The 12,216-nt window shown below is 41.3% G+C and overlaps 1 protein-coding gene across 10 annotated transcripts in view; it reads left to right on the top strand.

The window, feature by feature from the left end:
* Positions 1 to 7,293, top strand: part of ptprt (protein tyrosine phosphatase receptor type T) — a 348,208-nt gene extending 340,915 nt beyond the window's left edge. For 9 of the 10 annotated variants that reach the window (XM_088337483.1, XM_088337481.1, XM_088337480.1 and 6 more), the window contains 2 exons: positions 2,538 to 2,673; positions 3,169 to 7,293. In XM_088337483.1, the coding sequence (XP_088193609.1) occupies positions 2,538 to 2,673; positions 3,169 to 3,222 (190 nt within the window). In that variant the 3' untranslated portion in view covers positions 3,223 to 7,293. The remainder of the gene's footprint in view (positions 1 to 2,537; positions 2,674 to 3,168) is intronic. The other variant, XM_088337477.1, reaches the window with a different exon arrangement.
* Positions 7,294 to 12,216: the final 4,923 nt, after the last annotated feature.

Here is a 12,216-nt window from a genome sequence, read left to right as displayed (position 1 = left end):
CACAATCATAACCATGCATATACACTATTACACTCTCTCATACACACTACTATACTCACTCACACATACTATTATACTCTAATACACACATGCTACTATACTTTCCCACACATACTACTATACTCTTATGCACACTACTATACTCTCTTACACATACTACAGGTATACTCTAATACACATTACTATACTCTTAATATACACACAACCATGGTCTTTCACACATACTATTATACTCTCATACACACTTATGCTACTATACTCTCCCACACAGACTACTATACTCTTATGCATTCACACACACACTGTTATACTCTCACACGCATACTAATTTACTCTCTCATGCACACTACTATACTCTCTTACACATAATGCTACATGTATCTACTCTAATACACATAATTATACTCTTAATATACACACAACTATGGTCCCTCACACATACTACTATACTCTTATCCACACACTACTATGCTTTCACGCCTACACTATTATACTCTAAAACATACTACAATAGTCTCTCATACACAACTATACTCTCTCACCCATACTGTTATATTCATACACACACTATACTCTCTCACACACGATGCTATTTTTATACACAAATTACTATGCTTTCACACACCTACTAGTACACTCTCACTCACGATGCTATTTTTATACACAAATTACTATGCTTTCACACACCTACTAGTACACTCTCACTCACATACCATTTTACCCTCATACACATACTACTATACTTTCTTAAACATAATTTAATACTCTAATACACACACTACTATGTTTTCACACACATACAACTAAACTCTCACACACATACTATTATACTCACTCAGAAATACTATTATACCCTCAGAAACACACTATTATACTCTCATAAATACACTACTATACTCTCTCACACATACTATTATACTTTCTTACACACACTATTATGCTTTTACACACATACAACTATACTCTCACACACATACTCATACTTTCTAATACACACTAATGTACTCTACAACACGTACTATTATACTCTCATATACGCTCCTACACATTCTCTATACTCTCATCACACACTGCTTTCACATGCATAGTAATATACTCTCTCAAACATATAATATTGCTCTCACATATAGACAACTATAAACGCACACACACACTATTATACTCCATGAAACACACTTATATAGGCCCACAAAACAGTCTAGTAAAAACTCTCATTCTCACTATCAAGTAAGTATGATTTACTTCTCTAATAACCTCTACTACTAGTACGATAATACATTTGGAAATCAATTCTATGCGTGGCTCCTTTGATGACATACGACCTTACTGTGACCATTTTACGCATGCGCAACTTTTTCAATTTTATGACCGTTCAGTTTTTCTTCAAAAGAGTGTCTGTCATAATGTTCTTCAACACGTCCATCCAAAATGTAAGCTTCTAAAGCGATAGTCGCCTGGCCAGGTCGTGTTTACGAAGGCTTTTATCTGTCTTTAAGAATATAAACCCCACCATCGCCTTTCACCCTGCCAAAGCAGCAGCAAGGACATCTTGTGTGGACATATTGCTGAGCACTAATGCACATGTGCTCTTTTAACCTCGAAATGAAAGGACGACGTGATGACGAGTCTGTTTATTAACCTCCAGTCACATGCGCAGGCAACCATTCACTCAAGTTTTTTTGAAATATATAAATAGTATGCCTTGCCTTACTATGAGGAAAACACAACTATTAGATGAATATCTCTTTTTAAATGTTTTAAACTCTCTGGTTATATTAAGTTTTAACGATAATATCACTTTCACTTTATTCATGGTGGCTGAAGTGTCATCTATTTGACACCTAGCTAAACCACCAAAGAAGGGCTGTGGCCACATGAAATACGTTTTTGATGCTTTAATTCCCTTCCTTTGATGGTGAAAACTACAACAGTACAAATAAATGCATTGAGACCATGTGGCAATAGATCTGCAAAAATCGCGTGCATTGACTTTACATCTTTCCGAACTAATAAAATATATAGTTGTTCAGACATCATATAGACACTCATAGAAACTAGAGGGGAATACAGTAGTAACAAGTTACATTTACTACATTACATTTACTTGTGTACATTTTGTAATTCTAGGAGTATTTGTAAATCACTATACTTTTTACTATTACTTGAGTAGATTTGTGAAGAAGAAACTACTCCTTTTCCACTGCATTAGGCTACATTGAAGCCATTACTTAAATCCCATTCACATAAGTACGCGTCTGTCCGTCCCTGCTAAGGCGCATTTATTTTGTCAGAGACTTTGTTTCTTTCATTTAGTTTTGACCAGTGACCCAAACCAGCACCATGATCCGGGTTTTTAATGTTCTGTACGCGCAATGCATAAAGCTGTAGGTTCACATATATATATATATATATATATATATATATATATATAGGACCAATTACGAAGACCTTTTATGTCCTGGTCGAGCCTGTCACTATCAGGCAGAGCTGTTTTTTTTATAATGGACAATTATTTTTTGTTTTCATGTTTCGTGCAGCACGGGCGGCGGCCGTTCGGGAACATTCTGCGCCATGTGCAGCATCAACGAAATGATCCAGCAACAGAACATCGTCGACGTTTTTCACACTGTGAAAACGCTGCGTAACAACAAGACCAACATGGTGGAGACCATGGTCAGCAACCAAACCTTCCGTTGCTCATCATTGGGTCATTCTTGCTATCGGGTGCCATTTCAGCATGGTTACATCAAAAGTGGTACACAACATATTTTAGAGATTTAAACATTTTTTTAAAAATCTACTAATAACTGAAATAAAAATTAAGTGAAGTAAGGCAAAAGAGTAATTATGAAAAGCATGAATTAGAAGTTTCTCACTTTTATGTGTAACAGAATTCAATTTAATATGACTAGTGACATAGCATTTTAGTGGACTTGCAGTACAGAGTAATTTATTTGAAATTAATTAATCCTACATACATATCAGTTTTTTATGGTAGAGAGCAGGTAAGCATACTAGAAAATATTTTCAAAATAGATATAAGTCTATTTCTACACAAAATATACAATTTTATGGGACTGGGACTCAAATGTGGCACAGAATAACAAGAATGGACAAATTATTTATAGCTAAACTTCTGACTCACGCCTACTTTCTATGTTTGCACAGGAACAGTACAAGTTCTGCTATGAGGTGGCTTTGGAGGCTCTCAGCTCCTTCTGAATGAACAGTCTCCTGGCTGATTTTGCGTGCTGCCATGGCAACGACCAACACGCAAACAATTGAATGACGGATTTGCCGAGTTGAGGGATGCAAAAGAAGGCCGACATTATCTTTGTTCAGTTCCTCCACTTTTGATTGTTATCCCCCCTACAGGTCACATACACACTTGTTGCCTTTTAGCCTCTGACACACTGGCTGTGCTTTTTTCCTAATTTGCTTGTCCTGTTTCTGTGTAAGAGTTGATGAAGGAGCTCGGTAGCGCAGTTTTCTGCCAAAAGCAATCAACCCAAAAATGGCTCAATGTGAGTCACTGAAAGGGATGCTAGTTTTCTGTATACGTAACCGTATACAGGCAAAATTAGAGAGAGGTTTAAAGTCAACCCGCCATAAACTGGTATTAATTTGTGAATATATAGGCGGGTTTCTGAACTTGGCGGATGAAAAATGCATAATCTATGCTTATACCATGAGCTACCTTGTCATGCTGTGATTTTCATTGCTCGTAATATAGAACTTTACCACAATGAAAGGAGTCTTAGAATTTTAGGGGTTGACCCAACCAAGTGGGGGAAGCAGCAACCGAGGCAGGGGTGCTCATAAAAAGGAATTGTATATTATTAGAAAAAAAAGTACAAAGTGTCAGACAAACATCCATCCATTTTCTGCTTCGCTTATCCTTACTAGGGTTGCTAAAGCCTATCCCAGACATCTTTAGGCAGTCGACATCCTGAATTGTTGGGGCTGTGCGCTAACCACCCAGCCGCTGTTTCGCCCATCAAAAAAATGGATGGTCAAACAAACAACGAAATGCCCATTCAAAACAAAAGCCGAAATAATCCAAACCAGAAATGGAGATGCAAGGAACAAATTAACGTCCAGTAGGCACTAAACCACTAACAAAATGTCCTAATTGGAAAACAAACAAAAAACCTAACATAACCTCCCCTTGAATTATGTAGGAGTAATTTCATTTCCCCCCCCTAATTGCTACTGCTCATTTTGCTTCTGGTTTCTTGTTAAGGCATTTTGTTAGGAGTTGAGTGCCAACTTGTTTGGCTGTTTTGTCCCTTGCATCTCCATTTCCGGTTAAGTCTTTTGTTTGTTTTTACTCGGACATTTTGTTGTTTTTTGAACCCTTTTTTGTTTGTCACTTTGTACCTCATTTCGTTATTAAAATGTCATCTCTTTTTAAGCACCCCTGCCTCAGTTTCTGCTTTCATCACTTGGGTTTGCCACTCAAAACCTCACTGAGACTTTAAAGGTTTGATTGAGGTGTCCCTAAAACATTCAATTTTTTTTAAATTTCTCTATTAAATTTGTCGGAACAACTCCTAGCTGAGTTCAAAGAGCTCATATGCTTTATTTTTCCACGACGCCCAACTGGTTTTATCTTATACTTAGCAAAGCATTTCGGGGCAGAATACATTAGGTAGGACAAGTGAGGGGTGAGTTGAGTGCTGGAGAGTGACGCCATGCTCCTTTGCGTATTTTTTTTTTTTTAATTTCTATTTTTCAGTCTAACATGCAAATGGTGAAAGTAAGAGGAGGCCTTTTTCAACAGTTCAAACTCCAACTTAAGCTCAGAAAAGCAGGGAAAAAAAGGAGTTTATTTGAGCGTTTCCAGGAAATGCACGGACTTGCACATGAACGGCCGCAAATTGCAATCAACACATAAGTAATCCTAATGGGTGCAGCTGTAACGGGCAGGTGTAGAAAGGAACATGTGGAACAACACCATCTCTGTTTTATAAATGCAGTTTACTCTAACCTTGGATTTCACTTTGTGTGGAAAACAAGGGAGAAAAATTATCTGAAGAGTGGATCTGCAATGGTGGCTTTACAGAAGTACCAGTTGTGTGTTGGAAAGAATCATTCTACAATTATTTCGAGATGCAGAGCATTAATGGCCATGTACTGTGCCTCGCAAAAGTACAACTTTTAGGCATATTGCCATATTTCAGACTTCAAACTTAAAGATAAAATCCCCAAATAGTTTCCGAAGACATGTGCGACTTAATCGTGATAAGAAACCAGATTATTGTATCCCATTTCCTGCTTTGAAGATTTCCACAACTTTATCCACAACTTTATCTGCTGCAGAACACAATGCACGATACGTTGATATCCATCAATCCATCCATCCATTATCTGCAGCGCTTATCCTCAGTAGGGTCGCGGGAGTGCTGCAGCCCATCCCAGCTATCTTCGGGCAGTGGGCAGGGCACACCTTGAACTGGTTGCCAGCCAGTCGCAGGGCACACGGAGACAGACAACTCACTCGCTCATTCACATCTCGGGACAATTTGGACCGGCCAATTAACCTGACATGCATGTTTTTGGAATGTGGGAAGGAAACCGGAGTGCCCGGAGGAAACCCACGCAAGCATGGGGAGAACATGCAAACTCCACACAGGGGGTTCGAACTCACGACCTCAGAACTGTGCCGCAAACGCGCTAACCACTGCGCCGCCGTGCTGCCTTCACGTTGATAATAAAGACAATTCACTTCAAAATCCATGAAGCAGTAACCCAGCGATAACCGCAGCGTGTAGTCGATAGGGGTTATGGTTTTCCTTTAATGGGACCATTTCACTGTCTACTTGTCCTTGACATAGACAATATTTCCAGCTCAAGTACACCCAGAATAAAGGTTTTAGGAATACCTAGCCAATTTTACCCCAGTAGAACAGTAAATGTCCTTTTTGTTCAACCCTGGTGTCATATGTGCAATGCCTAGCAAATGAATTCGAACCAGCTGTTTAAATTCCTTTTTTTGAATTGCATGGCCATTAAATTTGACCAAAAATAGAGTTGATCAGCAATCCCTCCTGGCAAAACGGCTAACATATTGATGTATGAAAGTGCTTCATAAATGAGGTAATGTTGCCTCCGTTTTCTTGTCAGCTTCTTAATATGTCAGGTTTAGGATCATAATGGACCCATCTGGGGGTGACTGGGGTGCTTAAATCAAGGGGGTTGCATTTTATGACAAAAACTAGGTTCAAAGTAACAAACCAACATGGGTTCACAAAACACTAAAACTGCTAAACCAGAAACAAAGATCAAAACTGGAACTTGAAAATGTATGGAACAAAGAACCCAGACACAAACCTGACAAGCTGGTGCACACAGAATGAAAACCAGTATAAGAATAGAAGAAGAACCTGAAATTGTCACGACCCGGAATGGAATCTCGGACCCAATTGCGTTCGTTTTAAAGGAATCTTTATTGGATTGAGCTGACAGAGCTTGCTTTGGAAGCCGATGGTTGTCGGTCGCTAGCAGCGTTGGACGGAACGGCAGTTCCGTGACAGGTAGGCAGAATCATCAATATGTCTTAGCGGGGAGGTCGATGGCAAGGGCAGTAGAGTAGATCGTAAACGTGGGGCAGAAACAGGTTGGAACCGAAGGCAGGCAGGAATCAAACAGGAGAGGTCTTTGGTACTGGAATCTGGCAAAACACACGGAGACACCAAAGTACGGTCTGACACTTCTCCTTTGGCGCTGACAGCTTAAGGAGAAGAGTGCCAGCCAATCAGAGAGCGCGCTCCCGCGCGCCAAACGATTGCCACAGGTGTCTTCATTTTGGCAATCATGACAGAAATGAACCAACAGAGTTTGCTGATCAAAATGTCCATTTTAAGAGGTCCTTGATAATTGGGCACAGGTGTGTGATAATTGGACACACTTGTGTCCAGTCCAAACCACGGTTGGGGCCGACTGGTGGTAATATGTACGTCAGCCCCTACCAAGGCGTTTTTTAAGCTGTAATTTCAGTATGTGGGTTTGTGCTTTCAGATGCTTCATTTCCAATATTTATTGTTTTCTTTTTTTTCATTGTATTTCTTTTGGGTTTTCAGCTTTATTTTTTTATTTTATGTTGTCTTGGTGGCAGGTCTTTCAAGTGTTGCACCCAAAACACTTATTTTGTATTTTGTTACAGGGAGGAGATCTTATTTCTTGTATTTGTTTTGCATTACCATAATGGGAAAAAATGTCCAGAAAAGTGTTTTTGGATTAGCTTGAAAATGTGCTTAAGGTATTAAATAATAAATGGACCAAAATTGTAAATCATGTGTCTCTTGGTTTCTTTATTTCAGCCAATGTCAAAGTTACACAGTTACACAGAATTAATATTTAAGGTTTGGATAAGTTCGATCGTGACCACAAATTTCTAGCAACTAGCTCAGACAATTGCAAATATTATACTGGAAATGAATATAATATTTATGTTAAATCTGAAGGGAAATTCTCAATACCGTATTTTCCACACTATATGGCGCACCGTGTTATAAGGCGCACCTTCAATGAATGATATATTTTAAAACTTTTGCCATACATAAGACGCACCCCATTATAAGGCGCTATAAGTGCATGCTGGTTTAAGATCAGGTAATTGTGCAATTTTGTAATTGTAATCCTGTGCAGTCCTTCGAGACATTTTTGTGATTAAGGGCTATTTACGGTAAATAAATGTGACTTGACTTGACTACAGTAGAGAATGTAGTTACGTTATGCAACCTCTAGATGTTGCCACGCTAAAGGGAATGTCAACAAAACATTCAAAAAGGTCAAACTTTATTGTTAACAAACAAGCTTTCCACAACTCCATTCACTCCCAAAATAAATAAACAGCCGTTTTATTATTTTCTCTGAGGTAAAGCATTTTCGTGACACATCTTTAACATCTTTGAACAACATCAAGGCATATCATTTTACTTTTCCTCCATTTAGTCAACACGCAAAAAAAAAAACGTCTGATACTGTTATTTTAAATGAAACAGTGCAATCGCAATAAAGTGACACTCGTAATGTGCAAAAACAACAAGTGCAAAACAATAACAGTAAAGCAATAACATAATAACTGTAAAATGTAAAACGTAAACACACAAAAGAAAAACAAAGATCACTCTATAAGCTCCTCATCGACGAATCCCTCAAATTATTCTTCTGCAGTGTTCGAATTGACCATCTCAGTGAATGGGCCATCCAACACGTTTCATCAAGGTCGTCATTAATTGAGTCAGTGTCGCTGATGTTGTCTGGCTGTTCGGGGACAATTCCCGTCTTCTTGAAAGCTCGGACCACAGTTGAGACTGATATATCAGCCCATGCATTTATGATCCACTGACAGATGGTGGCGTATGTCGCCCGGCGCTGTCTCCCCGTCTTGGTGAACGTGTGTTCGCCTTCAAATGCACGTATGAAAGAGAATCGTTGTTTAATATTTCCCAGTATGCACAGCGCGAAAAATGGAGTCGGCGGCTGTTTCTCGTAGTTGCGAGACCTTGCGAATTTAATATTGAGCCATATATAAGGCGCACTGTGTTATAAGGCGCATGGTCAGCTTTTGAAAAAATTTTAGACTTTTAGGTGCGCCTTATAGTGCGGAAAATACGGTAATTCACCTCAACAGTAGAAGCATTACACAAATTTTGAAGACATTACAGAATGCTTGCAGAACTTTGAGAACCTGATTAGTGTGATTGCAGATTCTGGGACGTGGTTCAATGAGGAAAAGGGAGTTGATTTTGAATTAAATGACGATAATTTGAACTATGTAAATAGAACAGACAAAATAGGAGGATAATACAAAACATGTCATTTGTAATCGATTTACTTGAATGTCTTACAATAGAAAGTTTAAATGAAAAAGGATAAATATTATAGTCAGTTGTTTATATACTGGTAGATCACCGGGCTCAAATCTTGAAACCTTCACAAACTGGGCTGAAAAAACATATTCAACAATAAGCAACAAAACACGATTCGTCTGTGGAGATTTCAACATAGATCTAATTAATCAAAATAATGATAAAAACATTAATGACTATATTAATATAATGTACAGCTGAGTTTCTACCTAACTTTATTAAGACCTAGTAGAATCACTTCACACAGTGCAACACTCATTGACAATATATTTACAAATAATATTGATTTTACAAACATCAGCGGATTACTGGTTTGTGATATTTCTGATCGCCTACCAGTATTTGCAGTGTATGATGAAAAGGTAACTAGACAAGAATCAACTATGGAATATTTTTACAAACAAGTTAGAACTGAAGATACTATTATATCTCTTTATGAGGACTTAATTAAACAAAACTGGAATGCTATATATGGTACAGATGATGTGGATGGTGCATTTGACATATTTTTGGAAATATTCAACAAAGAGTATAACAAAAACTGTCCAATGAGACAAACTAATTTTAAGCATAAATCTGTAAAGCGTCCATGGATATCTAAGGCTTTATACAATGCTTGTGAGAAGAAAAACACCTTATATAGAAAAGGTTATCAAACTAAGAATTGAGGAGGCCGAATTCCGATATAAAACGTACAAAAACAAATCGACAGGAATAATAAGAGCTAGCAATAAATTATATCATACCAATTTATTACTTAATAACAAAAGTAATATTAAAGGTATTTGGGAAATATTAAATAGTATAATTGTCAGGCAGGACGGAAGGAAAACTGAGATCACTTCCACTCGTTTCTTGGTTTTTATTGGAAGGAAGGAAGACGTGATCCTTCGATCCGTTGTTTGACGGATGGACGAAGCTTGACAAGCGGGCGGAGGCTTGGCGGGAATGGTCGCGGACAAGCGGTATAGCTTGACAGGCGGGCGAAGGCTTGGCGGGAATGGTCGCGGACAGGCGGTATCGTCGTGTTGTTGGTCGGGGCTGGAGAAGAAGGGCGTCGTAGTGTTCGGAAATGTGGTCAGGAATCAGATGGGCAGGGCAGATCGTAGGCAAATTCAGAAACGGGTCGGCAACGGAGATCAAGTAGAAAAACAGGAGGCAGGAAAAGAGTCGGAGGTACAGGCTTTCTGAGCAGATGGCAACAGATAGCATAGTACAATCAGACAGCTTGTTTCCGGAAGCTGAGGATTTAAATGGACAGGATGCGCCAATCAGCTGTCCTGGCTGTCTGCGCCAAATCCTGAGCACAGGTGTTCCGGATCTGGGTGATTGTGACAGAACCCCTCCCTCAAGGGACAGCTCCAGAAGTCCCCCCCCAAAAAATTTAATCCGATAGGCAAATGTATAATCCGACAGGCAAGTGTATAATCCGACATGCAGGTCCATAATCTGACAGGCAGGTCCATAATCCGACAGGCAGGTACATAATCCGACAGGCAGGTACATAATCCGACAGGCCGGCCGGTTAGAACTCCTCAAGGGACTTCAGTTACCAGAGGGCTCTGGCGGACAGGCTTGACACGAGAAACGTGAAATGCGCCGGGCATTTGCAAGGGCTGACAGACAGGATACCTCTCCCTCTTGGTTAGGGAACAACGGTGGCTGGTAACCATAGACGCACTGGAAGGGAGACATGCCAGTGGAGGAGCAGACAAGGGAGTTGTGGGCGTATTCCACCCATACCAGCTGTCACGCCCAGGAAAGACGTTCACCGGAAACCAGGCAGCGGAGAGCCGTCTCCAGTTCTTGATTGAGACGTTCAGATTGTCCATTAGATTGCGGATGGAACCCGGACGAGAGACTGACCGAGGCCCCCAGGAGACGGCAGAACTCTTTACAAAATCCCGAGGCAAATTGGGGACCTCGGTCTGAAACAATGTCTTTTGGGATTCCATGGAGGCGGAAGACATGCAGCTGGACCACCTGCGCCGTCTCTTTGGCGGATGGAAGTTTGGGCAAGGCCACGAAGTGGACCATTTTGCTGAACCGATCCACAATCCTCAAAATGGTTGTCATCCCTTCCGAGGCAGGCAGCCCAGTAACGAAGTCCAAGGAGATGTGGGACCAAGGACGGCAGGGGACTGGTAATGGTTGAAGCAATCCGGCAGGGGGTCGATTCAAAGCCTTCTGCCGGGCACAGGTTTGGCAAGCCCCGACGTACTCCTGAACGTCCTTTGCCAATGAGGGCCACCAGAAACGTTGGGCCAGGAAGTTGCTGGTGCGGGTAGCACCCGGGTGACAGGAGAGACAAGAGTCGTGCCCCCATTGAAGGACCTACGACCATAGAGCTTCCGGGACGAATAGCCGCCCCTCTGGGCAAGTACTGGGGCCTGCTTGGTCTTGGAGGGCCTCGATGTCCCAGGTGAGTGTGGCCCGTACCCGGGAATCAGGAAGGATGGCTGTAGGACCCTGGGAATGATCGTCCTCCTTTTGGAACTGGCGAGAGAGGGCATCTGGCTTGACATTACGGGACCCGGGGCGGTAGGAAAGGGTGAAGTTGAAACGGGTGAAGAAGAGTGACCAGCGGGATTGTCTCGGGTTCAAACGTTTAGCAGATCGGATATACTCAAAATTTTTGTGATCAGTCTAAACCAGGAACGGAACTGGCACCCCTTCCAGCCAGTGGCGCCATTCCTCAAGTGCCAATTTTGTGGCTAGTAGCTCACGATCCCCCACGTCATAATTGCGTTCGGCGGGGTATAAGCGTCGGGAAAAGAATGCACAGGGGTGCATCTTTTGATCCTCAGTCGACCCTTGAGAAGGAAAACTGAGATCACTTGCACTCGTTTCTTGTTTTTTTTTGGAAGGAAGGAATGACAAGACGTGATTCTTCGATCCGTTGTTTGACGGATGGACGAAGCTTGACAGGCGGGCGAAGGCTTGGCGGGAATTGTAGCGGACAGGCGGTATAGCTTGACAGGCGGGCGAAGGCTTGGCGGGAATGATCGCGGACACGCGTAATTGTCGTGTTGTTGGTTGGGGCTGGAGAAGAAGGGCGTCGTAGTGTTCCGAAATATGGTCAGGAATCAGACGGGCAGGGCAGGTCGTAGGCAAATTCGGAAACGGGTCGGCAACGGAGATCAAGTAGAAAAACAGGAGGCAGGCAAAGAGTCGGAGGTACGGGCTTTCTGAGCAGATGGCAACAGATAGCATAGTACAATCAGACAGCTTGTTTCCAGAAGCTGAGGATTTAAATGGGCAGGATGTGCCAATCAGCTGTCCTGGCTGTTGGCGCCACATCCTGAGCACAGGTGTTCCCGATCCGGGTGATTGTGACAAT

Source organism: Urocampus carinirostris, chromosome 6, assembly GCF_059441175.1.
Source record: "Urocampus carinirostris isolate Australia breed hairy pipefish chromosome 6, RoL_Ucar_1.0, whole genome shotgun sequence".
Taxonomy (NCBI): Eukaryota; Metazoa; Chordata; class Actinopteri; order Syngnathiformes; family Syngnathidae; genus Urocampus; species Urocampus carinirostris.
The sequence above is the reverse complement of the archived record's forward strand: the minus strand, read 5'-3'. Positions and strand labels throughout refer to the sequence as shown.